Raw genomic sequence first — 21056 nt, 5'->3', positions numbered from 1 at the left:
TTTCTGGTTAATTTTCCAGAGCCATGCAAATTGCCTTGTTCGTGAAAGCTCCGCAGTTTGCGATCCTTGATGACAAATAATGCCGAGAATTTTAAAAAATGGCGTTTCTTTGTTCTTGAGTGAACTAGCATTATACAATAATTTACCATAGTGATATTCGCGACGAATAAACAACATGAGTACTCCAGCTAAAGCGGGCGTAAACAAACCATAAAAACGGCGCCGGACATTGTGCATGTTCATGACGTCACTCTTGATGTCGACTTGAAACCTCTCTATTGGTTATACGGTTTAACGTTCGGCCGAAGTGCGATTATTTATTTTGCCGGAACGGTGTATACCCAACAAATAACCAGTTATTTAGAGTGTCAAAACTGGCACCGGCGGTGCTAATGTGAATTCAGTTTAAAGCGTCAACCTTAATCGCCTGGGTCGAAAAACCCCGAATTTTTCATGAATATTTCCCCGATATGTTGGGCCCGTCTCTCATCATCCGGTTGCCCCTATTGTGGGCTTGGCCAAACCCACGATGGGTTCAGAGGAAAAAAGTGCCTACAGGGCGAAAAGTTTAAAAAGATTTTAAAACAATTAACTCACTCATAGGTAATTTAATGCAAAGCAAATGTTTCTTTTGTAAGAAAACTTGATTCGAATAGTTTACCATTGCTCCAGCCAATTAAAATTTTTTAAGAAATTCAATATTTTTATGGCTGTCTTAGTGGCTTTTGAAATTCATTTCTCAGTCGTTTATCTATCATAGAAGTCCGTACAATTATGATATTCCACCAGTTTAGGATTAGTTGAAAAAATTTAGCAGTATCTTTGTTCCATCTGTGATTAGCTGTATCACTTAATCCATAAATTGATGAAATATTATATCATTAAGTAGGCTATTTTAACCACAAACTTGTACTGTACACCATCAATGATAAAAAAATAAGAATGATTATTATTCACAAGATTAATGTAGCAATTATTATGGTGAATAAAGAGAGATTCATTTCCTGTTAACATTTTCTAAACATATAATTATACTATTTTTAAGAACACTGTGAAGTGCTACAGTTTGTATAGTTTTAAGGTGAAATATAAGTTATAGACATCTTTAAATGCCATACGGTATGTAAACTACGATTCACAAATACAGAAAAACTACCAGCTACTGAAGAACCATCATAAACAATAATACAGTAAATATCTCAATATACCACCACTCTCATAAAGTGATGCATACTGAGTTTTGTACTGATCTTTTTCATAAATATTAGAGAATCTTTCACTAAGTTATTATGAATATATATTACAACAACTTACTAAAGGATTCTCTAAAATTTATGGAAAGATTAGTACAAAGTATGCATTGCTTTATGAGAATAGTGCTATATTACGGATTTTATTACAAAAATAATTGACTTGAAGTGATTTTCGGTTGAACAAAATTACTGAACAAATTATATACTTGAAAAAGTCTTTATTTGTGCTTTATAAGCTTACACAACTGATGTGTCTTAAAATATTTTATTTTAAAAGAAATAATATATTTTTAAGGTGTTAAAATAATATTGCTAACATTTTATAAGGCAAAATATCAATAAATTTACAAATTCTTTTGTCTTACATGCAGAATCTTATATTAAACTGTTTTGTACATAATAAATTGGCACTTAGTTATAAATTTGTAATTTTATATAATTATAAATATTAAAAAAAATAACCAACAGCATCATTCATTTTTAGTGGAATGTTATTTTACTTCATAATATAATTTTATACAAATTTATTATACTAAGCAAAATAGGAATCTATAAAGACTTACAAATTAAACAAACATTCTAAGTTATTTTAAAATCAAATTTTAAATAATTAGTGCTTTTATATGGCACTACAAAACAAAAAATTTATATTTTATAATACTGTAATGGTTAGGTAAAATATATTGTCACATACTAACTGCAAATGAATGTTTTGCATGTTTTAAACAATAAAGATAAAATTATAGGAAAAAATTAAAAATAAACAAATATAAACAATGCTGATAAAAAGTGTAAACATTTCAGAATAAAAAATAAATATGCTTTATAAGCAATACATGAATAAATCAAGAATTTCTCTAGAATAAACATATCATTTGGTTCATTTCTGGAATGGCTATGCGTGTTTAATATACTAAAATAGCTATTACAAGATAACTTTAAATGCAATAAAATTAATTTGATTACAACGTTTTCTACAATAGAACTCTATAACTATTAACATATATAGAATGGTCAAAAGTCAATTAATCATTATAAAGTATAGCGTGCTGTCATCTTCAAATATTTTATTACTTACAAACTTTGCAAAAATTATATAAAATGTGATACTCTTTGTTCAATACACAAATTAAATTTTTGACACACTTTCACAAATTGTTGACATGTAAAATTGTTGAGATGTTTGCACAAACTATAGTTAAATGGTTTTTGGGATATCTTGTTATAGGTAATTATGAATTAAAAATTGAAATAATGTGAAATCATTTACAAACATGACAATACAATCGAATGAAATTTGAAATTAATCCTAACAACAACAAACTGTATCTCAGAATTAAATTTTTTTATGTTATTTAAGATGTAATACACAGAAAATCATTAAAATTCTAATTTTTATTTCTGATGAGAATCTTAACCATAAAAAATATGCATTAAGATGACTTTAATGCTGTTCTCTATGTTATATGAATTGAATATATGTTTATAACATTAAATATGATATAAATGTGCATTATAAAAATGTGGTTAAATGCATAAAAGATTAAAACACATTACAATATATATTATGAATCAGAGTTCTAAAAGTGTCTACAAGAAGAATATTTAATATATTTTTTAAAAATAAAATTAATTTGACATTCAAATAGTCAAATATTAAGTAACAGCAGAACTGTTTTTTCCTTTTTCCTTCTGCATTTGTCTGAATTTTAACAAATAATTATTGATTTACGTCCTGAAATTAGTATAATTTTAAACTTCATTTATTAAACTTTGTTTTCTTATCTGACTTTGCAGCTAATAAGCTAACTAATGAAAATATTCAGTTTTATAATTATAAAAATGAATAATTGATGTTTTGGTTTTATATATAAGACAATTAAAAAATATATCAAATATGAAATCATAAAGCCATTTCCTCACTTAACATTTTATGAATTCTCTGATTTGTTTCTGAAATGTCAATTAATTTAAAAATTTATATTGACTAGGTGATCTTCAGATACACGACAAAAATTTTTTTGTGCATTAAAATATGTATGAGCGTGTCTTCTAAATCTGTACATTTGCACTGTTTTTAAATAATGTGTTACTTCTTAGTCTATTTTGAATTTTTCTTCGTCTTCATCCCGGAGATCAGCATAACGTTTACTCTCTAACTTTCGATTAGTAATGGCTAATTCTTTAGACAGCTTCATAGATAACACTAGACTTGCAATAAAGAAGGGAGAAAGACTAACAAGAATATAAAGTAGGAACTCCCATGGCCTATCAGCAACCCAGTCCATCAACTGATTTTTCCAAGTATCTATGTTTCTCATGATGAAACAATTATCTAAAATGATTTAAATAACAACTTTTATTAATTAATGCAAAATAATAATTATTTTTGAAACAATGATATCTAAGAACATAATCTGTATTTTTAAATTATAATTTTAAAAAGAACTTAAACATTCTGTGACAGTTTATATTATTTAATTAATATATACAAGGGAAAAATACAATACATAAATAAAATTAAGGAAAATAAATAATGTTATTTTAAATTATATAAAATTAAATATACTATTTAAATTACTACTGTATAATATATTTAATAGACTCAAGATCTATAGACATATGGTCGGAACAGCAATGTTTCCAATGCTTCCACCATTTTGGGGCTAAGTTTACTCCTGGAATCAAATGCTCTAGTCATGGCCCTGCTCTTTAATTCAAATTGTGATTCTTCAAAATGAACCTAAAAGTTTTATTTATATTAATTACATTACAAAACTCTGCATTCTTTCCCTAGTGAACAGATGTGACAGTGGTCTTTGCAATGCAGCATATGAATAACATTTTGTTTATTTCTTTTCATGTGGGAGTCATTAAACCCAATTTTTACCCTAACCTACAATCTAATCTTTTAAGTATTGTTTATTATTATTATTATTATTATGTTGGGTTAAGTGAGATATACTCGGTTAACACCGGTGGCGGTGTACTATTCTGGGACCAAAGTCAAGGCATAGTAACCCAAACAGAAATTAAAGAAGTGTATCAGTGTGTGTGTCTGTATTCAGGAATTTTCTCACAATATGACATGTATTCAATATAGTGGCCTTCTGTAGTGTGATGTATGTGTTTCTATTCAATTGTAATGTGCCCAGGCTTTTGTGTAGTGTGTGTAGTATGACACCTGTAGAGGAGAGAACAACAGGTACAATAAGCACCCTATCCATCCTCCACAGATGCCTTATTTCCTGGGCGAGTTCTGTGTACTTGCTAATTTTTTCAGTGCATGCGTTTTGTATATTGTGAGTGTTTAGAATGGATATGTCTATAATGTATGTGATTTTATTGTGTTTGTCAATGAGTGTGATGTCTGGTCTGTTGTAGTAAATTGTTTTATCTGTGATTATGGCTCTGTCGTAGTACATTTTGTGCATGTTGTTTTCCAATACTGTCTGTGGAATGTATTTGTAGTATGGTTCGTGGAAGTCTACTAATTTGTGTTTCTTTGCAAGCTCTTGGTGCATTATATTTGCTAATTGATTATGTTTGTGTAAATAATCTGTCTGTGCCAAGAGCTTGCAACCAGAGGTGATGTATTGTATAGTTTCTGGCATGATGTGACATTTTCTGCATGTGTCATTTGTGTGTGTTGCATCTTTGAGTATGTATTTTCTGTAGTTTTTAGTATTTATGATCTGATTATTATTATTATTATTGAAATTCAGTTGTTAAACAATAAAGAATTGGCCCATTACATCCAGTCCCAAATGAGTGGTGTCACATTTTTTGTCTCTGAAAAATAAACAAATTCCTAAAACTGAATGTTTTATTTACTAATTTCTTTTCATTTTATATTAATCTCACACAGTTTGAATGCATAGTTGGTTGATACTTGTCTCTCCTACAATTTTGCACCCATCTGACCCTTCTTTATCAGTGAGAAAAAGAAGTCTTATCCCTTGTGATGATGTGTTTTTTACAGCTTGCTGCTGCACAATATCCCATTAATAATTAAGATAAAAAATGCAATATATTCTTCAAAAATACTTATAAGTACAGTAAAAAAGCAAGTTAAAAACAGATTTTTGGAAAAAACCAATTTTATTTTTCAACATAATCTCCATTGAGAGCCTTACACTTGGTCCAGCTAGTTTCCAATTTTTTAATCCCATCAGAAAAGCAGGTTTTGTCAAGGTCTGCAAAATACACATTGATGGCAGCAATGACATCTTTATTTGAGGAGAATTAATTTCCACCATGCCAAATTTTTAAGCTTGGGAACAGGAAGAAGTCTGATCAAGTCTGGAGAACAGGGTTGATTAGAAATTAATTTAAAGCATAATCTATGTAATTTTGCTATTGCAACTGTTGATTTGTGGGATGGCACATTTTCTCAGTGAAAGAGCACTTTTGTGTGCACCAATCTTGGCCACTTTTGTTTTTGTTTCTGCTTTTCTTTCAAATGGTCCAATAATGTTTCATAATAGGCTCCTGTTACTGTTTTTGCTTTCTCCAAGTAGTCAACCAGGATGATTCCTTGGGAATCCCAGAAAACATTGGCCATCACCTTCCCAGCTGACAAAACAGTCTTCACATTCTTCAGTGCACTTTCATGCACTTTCACCACTCATTGCCCACTGCTTTGACTGTTGCTTCATCTCAGGTTTATAGTGTGAATCCATGTTTCACCAACAATCACAAATTGATGCAAAAAGTCCTGCGGATTGTGGTTAAACATCTCCAAATACAGTTGAAATGTCCTTTCACGTGTTTTTGGTCAACAGTTAACAATCATGGCACCCATTGTGTAACAGCTTTTTCATCTACAATTTTTCATGCAGAATATTGTGCACTTATTCAGTTGAGATATGTACAGTTTCAGCAATCTCATGCACTTTTACTTGGCAGTCTTCTGTAACAATATCATGGATTTTTTCAATGATTTTCATCATGGTTACTTCAATTGAATCCAGGGTGCACTTCAGTGCATTTTCAGACATGTTTTATCCAGAAATAAACAGTCTTCAATGCTGGTGCAGAGTTCCCATAAACTTCATCCAATTCTGTTTTGATCTGAGTGGCTGTCTACACCATTGAGACCTACCAAGTGCTTTGTTTTGTTCTCAGAGAGTCAAATTTGACACAATTCCATTAATTTTGTTAGTTTAAAAAATTCAGTTTGTAAGGAACCAAGTTCAAGCTGTATTTTTTGTTTCTATTTTTTTTATTTTCTTTAATTATATTTTATTTTTGGGGGCTTATGTTTAGTTAGGGCAAAGATTCCCTACTCACCTCTGCAACAAAAAGAAAAAAAAAACAAAGAAGAACCAACTCACCCGACCAGACGAAGTGCTGTAGGAAAACTAACGCACATTTGCGCTCCCAGACTCGGAAGTTTGAAGGAAGTTCCGCAAAAAAGGGGGGGACCCCACACACACCTAGCATAGAGAACTCGCTAAAGTGCTTAATAAGAAAGACATCTTGAATGTGTAAAAAGCCTGATAAAATTTAATGTAAAAGTATTTAGCAAAATTGTCAGAAACAAGCTGACCAGGGAAAAGATGCAAAGATATTGTTAGATGTTTAAGTATGTAAATGAGGGAGTGGTTCCAGAATATAATTGTAACATCACCTCAGAATATAATACAAGCAAGACCCGAGACAGAGATCGAGGTGAGCTTCTGACAGAATGAAAGCAAGGTGAGCTTCCAATAGAGTGAGAGCAATCAAGGCAAATTTCGAAGCGAGGTGAATTCCAGAGTGATAAATAAGGAAAAAGTCTTGGTGATTTGAAAGAGGTTGGATTCGAAGGAGAATTGGATAGAGAAAAGTTCCTAGTATTGAGGTGATGGATAGGATCATACTTTACAAGTTTTTTCTGGAATTCCATATAAGATCAGCCACAACCAGCAGCTGTTTGCTGCCAACATAAAAGTCCAATTGATCTTTGCATTGACTTTCTTGCCAAAAAGGAAATGAATGTATTGTGGCCTTGTGGCCATGGAAGATGATGTGAAGTAATAAGACACATTTTCACCTCAGTGAAACAGTAAATATCCTGACTGTTGTGAAAAATCCTAATGTTTACCAACAAATTCCACTGCACTCACTCTCACCTAAAGTTACAGTCTGATATAAATTCACAGCCACATTTATCCTTGGACCATTCTTTTTTGAAGATCTAGTCCCAATGAGCCTGTGACACAGATGATCAATGGTTCTATCCTTCTATCCTATCTAACAGCAATAACACTTTGAGTTAACCATTATCGTGCAAGATGGAATGCCTTCATGTATTAGATGCTGTATGCAACAGTTTCTGCAACATTTCATTGATAACCAAATGATTAGTTGTGTTTCCTAGTGCCTGGCCATCTTGTTCTCTGTATTTAATCCATGTGGATTTTAGTTGTGGGGACATTTAAAACGTGTGACTTATTAACAGGCTGTCAAGAGCTTGTAGAACATGCTCCTTTGGCTTCTTAGTGAGATTCTTTTGGTTTTTTTAAACAAATGTAATATGTAGAATGTCTCCTTATTAATAAAGAGCAGTCTGAAATAATTTTATTTTTTGTTAGTAAAAAAACATTAATTTTTTAAGGATAGGAATTACTAAATTTTCTCTGGACCAGAGGAAGAATCTCCAGCTTCCCCTTCTTGACAGTCCTGTTTATTAGGGACATATTACAAATTTGACAGCTTTGAAAGACAGTGTCATACTACATATGAGAAGATTCACAGGAGACTACAGCTTCAGAATAGGGACCACAATGAACAGTATCTCCTGCATTACTAAGACTGTGTATAACATGAATATTGTGTATAAATACAATGTTTATTGTTTGCAACACCAAAAGTACCATAGTGGTGGTTTTGATATTAAATTTTTTATGGAAATATCTTTAGCATGTCTTGAAATGTCACCATATTAAATTTGGTTGCATTTGATTGCTAACCAGCAATACTCAATGGAATGTGACCCATGGAATTGGTTTCCATGGGTCACATTCATATATTTTCAACATAGTACTCCATGAACAAAATATAATAACTAAAAAAATAAAACTCAAAACCTAAATGTAACCAAGCATTTATTTAAAAATTAGTGTAACACTTGATGTTGACACAAACTTTTGACTATTTTAGACAAATCAGGTTTATAAATGCTAAATGCTGCTCTCAATACATCATGAAGTAGGAATTGATAAGAGCTGATTTCTATATATGTTCTTTGCATATTTCATTTTAGAATAAAATAATTCATAAAGATACATTGATGCAAATGTGAGAATCAGGTAGGCACATTTTTGTAAAGTCTTGTGTTTGTCAGGCATTAATTTCCAAAACTCCGCATACTCATTTCTCTTACTCCTTTCTTTAAAAATAAGATATAATTGTATATTTGTATCATTTTTGAACTCATTAGCTTTGAAAAATCATGTCCAAATGCAGTTAATTGAGTAATAATTGCTGTTGTGAGACTTACAGTCCCAGAGATTTTCTACAAGCAACAGAGAATTATTAACATTTCCTAAATCTCAAACTCCACTCTTAAATTTCCTGGCTAAAGCAGCAAAATAATTTAACACGATCTTATAGTTTTCTGGAGAAATGTCAATACAATCTTGTAAAGCTTTCTTTATTAGTTGGAAAATTATGAAGTACTTGTTTTTGTTTTATAATAAATTGTTTGAAAAATGAAGAATTGGAGTTAGAATTTCTTCTAAAAGTGTAGAAAAAATGGCACAATTGAAAATATGAATAACACTGTTGGGATCTTAGCAGATATGTAGAGCATGCTTATAGGAGCAAAAAAGTTAGAGAAACCATATCTCTACATACGTACGACCCTTTGCGAGATATAACCCCCCGAAATCAGCCTTCCAGGATACAATCAGGAGTCATGCTATGCACTCTGCTAGGACTATCACATTTCACTATTCAGCCCAGATGACTATGCTAGTTTTGAATATCCCTAGGGGCAGATCTACATAGGGACTAATAAGGCTTAAGCCCTGGGCCCCCAAGTGTCAAGGGCCCACAAAAATTAAATTATCATCATAAATTTTTAATACTTTTTCATTAACAATGAGCACTTATCGTATAGTAAAAAATAGTTAATATTAATAATATAATAATAATGGCAATTTCTAGTATTATTTGTATTAACAAAAAATGGGGCCCCATTGGACTTCAATTAGCCCTAGGCCCCGAAAAACCTAGATCCACTCGAGTACCCCACTTGATTGTTCGTGGAGCACTTGATATTACACAGTTTTAGGGATTTGTGGAGCTCATTCCAAGCCATCAGGAAGCCCAATATCACTTGCACCAAAGTACACAAATAGATATGGGGCATGGAGAATAGGCAGTAGTACTGGTTCAAGGTAAAAGCTGTTTTCAGTCAGTAGAAGTTAATGCATTTATTATTTACGTTAAAGGCACTGATTGACATGCCTAAAACAACTTGCTTGCAAACATGATGTCCACAAGCAAGATGGCAACACTGGAACCGGCACCATTAGGGTTCCACATTTGGAAGTGAATATTTCGCAAAGGGTTGCATGTTAAACTTTTCTTTATTTTTTACCAATAAATATCATTAGAATGTCTGACCACTGTGCTGGGTATCTGTTAAACACATGATAGGTTTAATGGAGTTTCAGCAAAGTGGCCACTGAGGGGTGCCAAGGGTCCCTAGAATCCTCCAAAGAAAAAAGAACACTAGAAAATTTACCAAAAATCTTTTCCTAATTAAAATTTATTTTTTGTATTTATATTGTGTCATGTCTTCTATTTCTATAGTTCATAAGGTGGGAATTTTATTGAATTCCACATTAAAAATGTTTTTATCCATTCAACTTGGCTCCCCAAGATTAAATCCTGACTGCACTACTGGTGCAGCATGACTCCCTATAGTGCCTGAAAGTAAGCTGATTTCAGGGGTTATATCTCTTGAAGGGTCATATATAGAGATATGGTTTGACTTTTTTGCTCCTGTGGACATGCTCTACAGCAGTGTTTTTCGATCTTTTTTATCTCATAGTACACTTGAACCTACAATTAAATTTCTATGGCACACCAGTTGAAAATCACTGCTCTACAGCTCTGTTAAGGTCCCAATAGTGTCATTCACAGCTGCAATCTTACTGAAAAAATTACTGTTCTTATATCTAAGGTGTTGTGGACTACATATACAACCTTAGATAAATTTCTTGTTAACATTAAAAACCTTTATAATTTTTGTTTTCATCTGTAAACAAAAAATAACAAGAAATTTACTGTTGTTAACAAGAAATATTCACTTCTCTATTATCAATGACAAATGGAAGTAGAAATGAATGTATTTGACAGGTATACATCAGTAATTATATTTAATGAAATTGACGTTTGTTTGTTAAACGGATATTGTGAAATTTCTGCATTAATTTAAAGATTTTATATATTAAAGCCATTAACAATTGTTATTAAAGAGAAATAATCGATTATGAATAACATATGAACGATAGCCAAATTTTAGTTCAAAATCTAGCTAACGAACGTCAAATAATTTCTAATTTGTTATAAATTATTAACTTTTCGAATTCAATACCTAACTCATTGATATAATTCATTTTTCGAAAAACCTCACCTGACAATTAGAAAATAAACAAACTCCCGCGCCCCCTTCTGGATAAAATGTCGGATTTGATGACGTCAACAGTTATTACTTATTTTCGTAATAATATATTCAATATATTATGACTAGAGGCTTGCCCCGTGGGCTTCAACCCCTTATTTCCACCATACATAACAATAACAAAAATTTCGCCACGATTTACGAATTCCTGGTGTCGCCGTTTCTACTTTTTGTTTTTTTCCCCCGTGACGAAAAACGTTTTTTTTTTTTTTTTTTTTTTTTAACTCTTTCCGCCCTGTGGGCACTAAGAGGGCCTCTTTTAGAAGGCCCATTATGGGTTCGGCCAGGCCCACAATGGGGCGACCGGGTGGTGAGGGACGGGGCCCGACATATCCGAACGGACCACCCCCCGAAAAATTCCTGGGGATTATTCGACCCGTTCGGATTCGATCCCGGGTCCCCCAGAGCGGTAGGCTGCCACCTTTACCGCTCGGCCATCCGGCCGTCAATAACGACGAAAAAAAAAAAAAAAAAAAAAAAAAAAAAAAAAAACGTTTGTGATGATTTAACTAATCTTATACCTTATGTAATATCGTGATACCTTCTAACAAATAAACATTTTAAATTTATAAATAAATTTTAGAAATAAAATAAAACCAAAAACTTTTAAAATCCTTAAAGCTTTTTGTTATTGTTAAAGTTTTTAAATTATTATTTGACGCGTACGACATTCAACACAGTAAGGACAATTTATCCGGAACAAATTTTTGCTTTTTACAAGGACAAATTCGTAATAGTTTCGGCGAAAATGTGTGAAAGATAGAAAGCTGAATTACCCGCGATGAATTACCCGAGCCAATTTGAATCTGTCATAAATGGTGCGTTTCAGACGTTTTGACTTGCATAATGTATGATGCCCCTTTTTCTATAGTCTGCGGAGCACCCGCATGACTATAGAAAAACTATGTTTTAAGGTCGAATCAGTGCACCCATAGATGGCTTTGGTTGCAACATGGAACTAACTTGGCCTTGAAAACAAAGATCATTCCTGATTTTCAAGACCAAGTGTTGGTCAACATACGATAAAGTTGCATGGGACAATAGATAAATATCGTTCATTAGTTTCTTTTATATTTGCAGAATAGGCTAGAAATCGTGAACTTTCTATTGTTTGTCAATAATGTTAATAATGAAATTTGAGGCACCTTTGGTGATTAGGAAAAGAGTAACTCAGACGAAAAGGGAGGACATGCGCTCCAAGTGCCGCAATATATGGGCGCTTCTGGTTTCAGAATGGATGAGAACCCAGACTTTCCCTTAGTAACAAATAATATAGTGCGTATACCTAATCAACATTTTTATATTATTATAAACATTTTTCTTATAAAAAAAACCGCAACATTTAATTAAATTTTACACGAAAAATAAATTTTATTAAACGGAAAATCTAAACTATATTAAAATTACTACAAATAAATAAATAAATATAGGCGTATAAAGAGGTATTAAGTTAATTAGAATTCTTTGTAAAAGCTGTTTCTTTTTTTAAATCAAAATATCCTTCCAAATTATGGTTTACTATGGCACTCATCCATTCTGTTTTTGGTTATATAAAATCGACGAATTCCATTATCATCCAATGCCGTATACAATTTCTGTTTTACTTCCTTATCAGTATGTACATGTCTTGACAGCACCCATATATATTCTGTAAAATAAGTAAATATTAGACAAAAAACAAAATCATAATAATGAAGAATTTAACGAATATTCTCATTACCGAAATGGCCAAGTGTGCCCCCAAGTCGTCTAAATTCGTAACAACTCCATGTCAAAGCGTAGTTGTCATAATCTGTATCTAGTATTACGTATTTTAAAGGTTGGGTAACTGCAAGAGGAATTACCAAAAAAAATAAAATTAATGCAAATAGTTTAAAAAACTAGTTTGAATAATAATAAAATTAAAAAATAAATAAACAAACAATTTCATAAATGCTGATAGTTTTGATAATTTTAACCTATAAATTTTAATAAAAATGTTAATAAATTATTTATTTTTCACACGTCTTCAGTTAAATTAATTAAAATTAATATTATCATCATTACAAAATTATTAATAAAACAATCCTATATGATCAAAAGTCATTTAACCATTGAAGGACTAAATTGCTGTCTTATTTAAATAGTTATTTATTACAAATAAACTCTGGGACCCATCAGTGGCCAAGCGGTTCTATTCTTTGAACACTGGAAGTTCAAAGACTACTTCAACATATCTATAGGCCTACTTAATTCTAACGTTTCGTTGATCGCATCTGAAATCTAACTGTAGACTTTTCCCACATATTGTTTTGTTTAAAATGTTATATTGCATTTTTGGGACGTAACTATAAATTTTTCTTACGTAAACACCGATCATAAAACATTGTATTGTACGATCAATAAAATCTTGCCAGAAAGATGTTCTGAGGTGTATTTTGTTATTCACTAATCTTATACAACATTAAGAGCTTACGATAATATTTTACTGATTCGTAAACATCTACAGAATAATTATACGAAATAAAAATAAATTAAAATAATAATATATATAGTATTTATATATTTTAAATTTACAGTGGTACCTAGTACTTCAAACGACTCTAACTTCGAACGCAAAATTCGACAAAAGTTTGCTTCGGAGTTCGAACTGCGCGTGCAATGAAAAAATGCGATCGAAGCATAAACGCAATCTGTAAAATTTCCAGAACGGAACTTTTTAAACTACATTTGACATGTTCGAAGTTTAGAAGCATCTTCCTCATACACATTACAATTATTACAGTACAGCATCGATTATACGACACCCGATCAACCGACACATCGGTTAACCGGCCGCGTTCTAGTCGGCAAATTCAAGTGTCTGCTAGTGATGTGGCGCTACAATATTTGGCTATGTCTTGGCTACTTTAATATTATTTTTGTTAAATTTTTGCGTATTTTAGCTGGCAACACTGGTTCGACCATGAAAGGGAGGCCAGTATTTAAACGATGCTTAATTTTATTTAAAGACGCTATCCAATTGCTGTTTTTAAAACGTGTGCGAGATTTAGCGGCAAAAAAACGAGGGTCAGCTGTGAAGCAAAAGAAAATTTTGGACTTCTTTTTCTAATGTATAGGCCTACTTTATGTAAAATATGTAACCCGAATATATATATTGTTTTATACTGTATTTTTCAATAAACAGTACAGTACTGTATTTACTTTGTGCAAAATAAAGAAATAATTTTTAAAGATACAATAGCGACGATTATTATTTTAAAAAGAACTTTTGTTAGGCTTAACATCGATGAAAATTCAACGCGAAGTAGGTTAATAGCGATATACTAATGTACTAATTACATGGGATATACTAATATAGTATACTAAGAATGTATTTTTTCATACTTTTCGGTTATCCGTTTTTTCAGTTATCCGACCAACCCCAGTCCTTAATTGAATCGGATGCTCTACTGTATTTCTTTTATTACTGTTTGTACGACGTTTTTTTTATTTTTTAGCGGTTTTCAGTTATATGGTCCGTAAACTGAGTCACAGACGAAGTGCGGATCTCGTATAGTATATCTTGTGTCCACTTCTTACCTGTAAAAATTACTTCACATGGATGTCAAATCACTTTGTCTATTCAGTAATCTAATGCAAGAATTACATAGTACTGTACATTAAAATATTCTTTTCGCAGGTAAATAGCATTGAATTGCATTTTATACAAATAACTAGCTGGACCACACTTTGAGAACTACTATTATATTTGACATAATTATCTTGCTGATGTTTCTGAATCAGTAAATTATTATCATGAAGTTCATGATAAAGTTTATGTCATCAGAAAATCATTAAGACATGAACTCTTAAGTGAGTTCATGACGTGAACTCAAATACAATAGTAATTTTGAGAGAAAATTTTGTGGCTATAAATTGATTACGGGAGCAACTACAGGGTTAATGTTGTAAAATTCCATGAAAAGAAGAAGGAAAAAACGATTTAAAGTATGTTTGAAATATTTTCAATTGTTCTATTCAGTCATTTAGATATATTTCAATTGGAAAAGGAATAAAAATGTGTTGGAATCAACAAGCCGATTTAGACCGGGCTCTATACATAAAAAGTTTCAAAAACATTTGTTACAAATTATTCATTCAATCGAATTTCTTGAGTAGTAATGTATTGGATTCTCGAAGAGATAGGTGACTTGGCCTCTCTTGGCCTCTGATTCTGATTGAGTGTACAGAATTCATGTGACGTTTTTAAATTACTTTTTGTGAAAACATAAATTCTTATAGCCTACATTAATTAAAATAAACTTACGTCCAGGAAAATTAAATTCCAATCTTCCAGGTCTTCTAGTATCGGGAGTATTTAATTTAGTATGAACGATTCTATTGTAAAAGTTTCTGTTAAGCCTGTAAATAATGGACACAAATTACTTATCGTACACATATTAGTTATCTATTATATAGACTACAGAAAAGCATTCGACAGCGTTCCACACAGATTGCTACTACCCATTCTACACATGTACAAAATACATCCATCACTCATTGCATTCTTTCAAAACACTATGCAGCACTGAAGAACAACACTACATCCAGGGGCGGACTAAGGGCCCGTAATTTTTGGGGCCCGAAAATTAGGTTTTTAATTTTTTAATTTTTATAATTAATTTTTATTTTTATTTAACAGAAAAACGTGATATTCATAATTATTGCTGAAACGTATCCAAATTATGCCGAATCGTTGATTGATAAAGTCGACAAGTGTGGACGAGCGTTCCCGTGCTTATGCATCCACGCCCGCGAGTGTCGATGTGTGTAAATACGATCGAGCCTCGCGCCTATCGAGCCTTTACTATGCACGTGTTTAAAAAGCCAAACGTAGCTATTTAAAATCAGTGTTTCCTGAACGTATTGCATCTTATGTGAGTTGTGATTGAAAATTGTGCAATTAAGACTTAAGTACCTAGACTTGATTGCAAATAGATTGTTTTAGATTTACAGTTAATACTTTCTGGAATTCCTAAAATAAAAATGTAAGTTTTTATAAAAGTATTACATTATTTAATTAAAATAATATATAATATAAAATACCACAAATTGTGATTTTGTTTGTGATTGTGATATTGAGTAAAAATAAATTTAATTGAAGATCATTTTCTTCTTTCTTTTAGTACGTGGTCTTTAAAATGAGTTCCTATAAACATTTAAGTGGAAGTGAAGAAAGAAAACGAAAAGCAGATAGAGATAAAGTGGCAAAACAAATGAAAAGATCGTTGGTCAAATTTTTAACTGTAGATGGAGAACAATTACAACAATCGTCATCATTTTCACAAATTTCACCTGCTCAAACTCCAGAAACATCATTTGTGTCCGAAACTATTCCGCAAAAAGACCAGCAGGAGAAACCAAGCAATTCCGTTTGTGAAGATGAAACAAAAGGAGAAAATATAAATTTAAAATCATCTCAAAGTAATGATGAAACTAAGAGTTTTGTAAACGATATTGCATTATGGCCAGAATACTTAACAGACGCCATGCGAGAGTATTATATAAAAAATCCACCAAAATCAATAAATGGATCTTTGGAATCATCTTCTATTCGATGCAACGGAGGGTCAAAACAAATCACAAGAAAATTAACTATTGCCTCCTTCTTCAGAACTATTAATAGCGGGGAAAAAGTTAAAAGAGATTGGTTGGCTTTTACTGAAACCAACAACTTATTGTACTGTTACGTCTGTAAATTATTTTCCAAGCAAACAACGCTAATGACAAAAGGGACGAATGATTGGAAAAATGTACATAAAAAATTGTCAGAGCATGAAAATTCCAGTGACCACATTAACTCCATTTTAATTTTTATAACAAGATCTAAAATTACCGGACGCATTGACACTGAACTGGAAAAACAAATTATAAATGAAAAAAATTATTGGAGGGAAGTACTTAAACGTGTGGTAGCGACAATCAAATTTATTTCTTCATACTCTTTAGCGTTTCGTGGTAAAAATGAAGTATTTTTTAGTGAAAATAATGGTAATTATATAGGCGCTTTGGAATATTTATCCGAGTTCGATCCATTTTTGCGGGAACACATGAAAAAATATGCAAACTGCGGCACCGGTACTATAAACTATTTATCATCTACAATATGTGATGAATTTATTTCTATTATATCGAAAAATTTACAACTCACAATAGTGAACGAAATAAAGGAAGCCAAATTTTACTCTCTAATTATTGATTCAACACCTGATATATCTCACGTAGATCAGCTGACCGTCATTATTTGCTATGTTCTTCCAAGTGGTATAAAATAAAGATTTTTGGGATTTCTACCTATATTTTCTCATACGGGTGAAAAGTTAGAGAAAGTTATTTTAGAATTTTTAAATAATATAGATTTAGACATCACTAACTGTCGGGGACAGAGTTATGATAATGCGTTTAATATGTCAGGTAAATATAAGGGACTCCAATCCAGAATAAAACAACATATTTTTTCTGCCCATTTTATACCATGCGCAAATCATTCATTAAATTTAATTGGAAACGCTGCTGCCGAAAGTTGCATGGAAATGACCACTTTTTTCAATATCGTTCAGGAATTGTACGTATTTTTTTTTTTAAATTCAACACATAGGTGGAAGGCATTACAAAAATTTTGTAAGAGCAAACACTTGAGTATTAAACCTATTTGTGACACCAGGTGGTCTGCTCGTTCCGATGCTGTGAAATCCTTAAAGGAAAATTATGAAGAAATTAAACATTGTTTACGTCATTTTTCCTCAAACAAAGATGAAAAACCATTAACAAGGTCCGAAGCTGCCGATTTACATAAAAAACTTGATACATTTGAGTATGTACTGTTACTTACTATATGGGAAAAGATTTTAGAGAGAATAGATGCTTCAAACAAGACTCTTCAACAAAAAGACGAATACCTAAATACAGCAGTTTTAATATATGATTCATTGATAGATTTCATACAAACTGTTAGAGATGATTTTGACAATTTAGAAAAAGAAGCAGAAAAAGTTAAAAATATCGCATATACTAATGATAACAAACGGCAGAAAATACGAAAACTATTTCATGATGAAATTCCAGAACATGAAATAAGATTCAGTGGCAAAGAACATATTAAAGTTAATATTTTTTTTGTTGTATGCTATTCTTTAATTAGCAACATTAAACAAAGATCTGAGGGATATAAAACTATTAACAATAAATTCAAAACAATTTTTCATGATAGTGATGTTAGTGACTTCAATAGAGGAATTAAAATGTTATGAACAAGATTTAAACCTAGCAGAACTGAAAAATGAAGTATTACAATTTAAGACTTTTATAAGTAAAGAAAATATTATTTCGCCTGTATCCATGTGGTCATTTATTCAGGAAAATATTATTATTTCAACATTCCCTAATTTAAACATAATTCTGAGAATTTATTTAACCCTTCCAATAATAAGCAATGCAAGCGGTGAAAGATCATTCTCAGTAATGGCCAGAATAAAAAAATTTTTAAGATCCACATTAGGCCAACAAAAATTAAATAGTTTATCATTACTTTATATAGAAAAAGAGTTATTAATTAACTCTATTAATTATGACAAACTAATTGACGAGTTTGCAGAATTAAAAGTGAGAAAAAAGGCAATATAACTAATCAATCTGGGTATATTTGTTTCAGTATTATTGTTTGTTTTAATAAATTATGTTTATTTAATTTTTGTACATGTATATTATTTTTTTCTTGGAATCCGACAATTAAATAGAACTACATATTATATGCTTTAAAACCAAACTACCAAACGCAAAGTATGTGTCATGACTGAAAAATAGGCCCGGAATTACAATGTTGCCTAGGGCCCGCTTTAGCCTTAGTCTGCCGCTGATTGTATATATAACAGTAAAAATTAAACTATTGAGTTCTAAGTTGAGTTCTTAAAAATAAATAACACTCAATAACATTAGTATTTTTCTTTTCCGAAGTAAATCTCATCTGAAATCTATTTTATATTAAAAATGAATAAAATTATTTCAAAATAAATTTTTTCTATATTAAATAAGTTTAATTAATTATATGTTAGCTTACAGTGAAATATATCCTCCTCTTTCGATTTCCGTTCCTTCCCCAGTAATTGATATTGTGGTAGTTGGGCAATTCCAGAATGTTTCGAATATAGACCGAGTACTTTCTACTTCATACCATTTTCCTGTAAACTAAAAATAAAATATCACGTTTATAAAATTAAAACTTCGTTAACTATAAATAAACTAGTCATAAATTAATATAGAAATGTAAAATAATTATATGTATAATTAACAAATATTTGAAGTTCATAAAAATAGGTGTGGTAATGGAAAGATAACCGCTCCTTACTTTCAGGACCATTCATCAGGATGTGTCAATGCTGAACCAGTCATTGACCTGACCTGACATTGAAACTTTGCGGAAGTTTCGAGTTCAAGGTCTAACGAAGGATCTGATCAGACATTGAACTTGAGTCAGATCATTATCATCATCTCTCTCCCTCATCAGATATCTGATGAAATGAGGAGATAAAAATAATATATTTACTTTATCTTAAAAAGCATACAAGAATAACAGTAAATCAGCATTTAAACGTTAAAATCAGATTTCCTGATGTTAAATGACAATCAAATTTATCCGAATCATACTATTTTAAACTAGTAGTTTTTTATTTTATTGTAAATTAAAGAAAACATTTCAAATACGAAAACAATTATAAATTTTTCTTCATTTTGTTTACTTCATTACAAATATATAAAGCAATGAGAATGATGTATTTTAATTATTATTATCGATACGATATTAATACTATTTATAAACGTACAAATATAATACATATAATATAACAAGTTAAAAGAGATGAAATAAATAATTTTTCTGCAATAAAGTCATGATAACAAGACAAAGAAAACAACTTGGTGGTTAGTCATTCATTAAAGTTCCAGAATGTTTCGAATATATATGGAGTATATATATGATTAACAAATAATTAAACTAAAAAGTATAAACTTTTTGATTTGTTACTGTTTTAGTTCAATTTACTTCACGAGTAACAGTATTAATATTAGTATACAGTATATATTTATAAGAGAAAGTAGTACTTAATAAATAAATATAAATAGTATAAGTAGTAACTAATATTTATCTATTTATATAGTCATTTACTATGTTTACTATATCAACATTTTACTGATATTAACAATATATTACTTTTATACTTGTATAATTAGAAGATTTAAGACCACATTAACACATGAGTATACCAAAGCATAGCCATGAACCTGACCTCTTTAGGGGTCTTGTCTCACTGATCATCGCTAATATTTCGTTCTTTATATACATCTGAATAATGTCACTAAAGATTGAGCAGGAATTAGTGATTAATAAAATCTATTTCTACATATTGATATTTTTTATTACTTAGGTAATAACTGAGTTAAAGAAATAACAAACTATAAAATAATAACTTGAAGAAAGAGAAAAATTTATTTTATAATAATTGATAAATTTAGAAATTATATTATAAAATTTACTAAGTTAGTTTTTATAAAATGGTTTAAATATTTTATTGTATTAAAAATGAATTTCGAATACTTACTGCAGTGATATTAAAATCGTTCATTGGAGCTGGAGAAGGGCAACTGCTGGAAAAATATGATTGACATTTTACAAAACTGGTAAGACAAAGAATCAGAATGAAACCAGACACAATTTTCTCCATGGTGATGCTTTTGAAATAAACTTTTTTGGAATCTCTCATCTTTTATAGATGAACCCGAACAAGGAACTGGATCTATTTAATTACGTCACAGGTAAGTCGGGTCAGTTATCTGATTGATAATATTTTAAATCCAACCATGTTAAGACGGATTTCCTTATTTATAACTAAGAAAGATTTTATATAAGTAACCTGAGTAAGGTATGCAGTGTGCATGTAAGAAGTATGCAAAACAATAAATATAGAATAATGAATCATAAGTTGTCATTTAAATAAAAAAAAATATAATTGTAAACTCTTATAAAGTTATAATTATTTATATAAAGCATATATCATATAATAATTAATTTATATATTACTTGTTTTTATTTTATATAAAATTAAATGTAC

General features: G+C 30.7%; 1 protein-coding gene and 1 long non-coding RNA gene across 2 annotated transcripts; both read right to left on the bottom strand.

Annotated features, from left to right (window-relative positions):
* Window positions 1-1451: 1451 nt before the first annotated feature.
* Window positions 1452-10973, bottom strand: LOC136971661 (uncharacterized). The gene is made up of 2 exons (XR_010880199.1): window positions 10885-10973; window positions 1452-3588 (listed from the first exon to the last, which is right to left on the bottom strand). It is a non-coding gene; the product is annotated as an uncharacterized lncRNA (long non-coding RNA).
* A 1324-nt stretch (window positions 10974-12297) lies between these two features.
* On the bottom strand, window positions 12298-20709 carry LOC136971656 (apolipoprotein D-like). Its single transcript, XM_067266123.1, has 5 exons — window positions 20547-20709; window positions 19010-19137; window positions 15221-15315; window positions 12653-12760; window positions 12298-12580 (listed from the first exon to the last, which is right to left on the bottom strand). Exons 1-5 carry the CDS (start codon window positions 20706-20708, stop codon window positions 12441-12443), a joined length of 633 nt encoding a protein of 210 aa, XP_067122224.1. The 5' UTR covers window position 20709; the 3' UTR covers window positions 12298-12440.
* Between the last annotated feature and the right edge of the window lie 347 nt (window positions 20710-21056).

The sequence above is a fragment of the Centruroides vittatus genome, unplaced genomic scaffold (genome assembly GCF_030686945.1).
Source record: "Centruroides vittatus isolate TY-2023 unplaced genomic scaffold, ASM3068694v2 contig_2672, whole genome shotgun sequence".
NCBI lineage: Eukaryota > Metazoa > Arthropoda > Arachnida > Scorpiones > Buthidae > Centruroides > Centruroides vittatus.
This window is presented reverse-complemented; position numbering and strand designations above follow the sequence as displayed.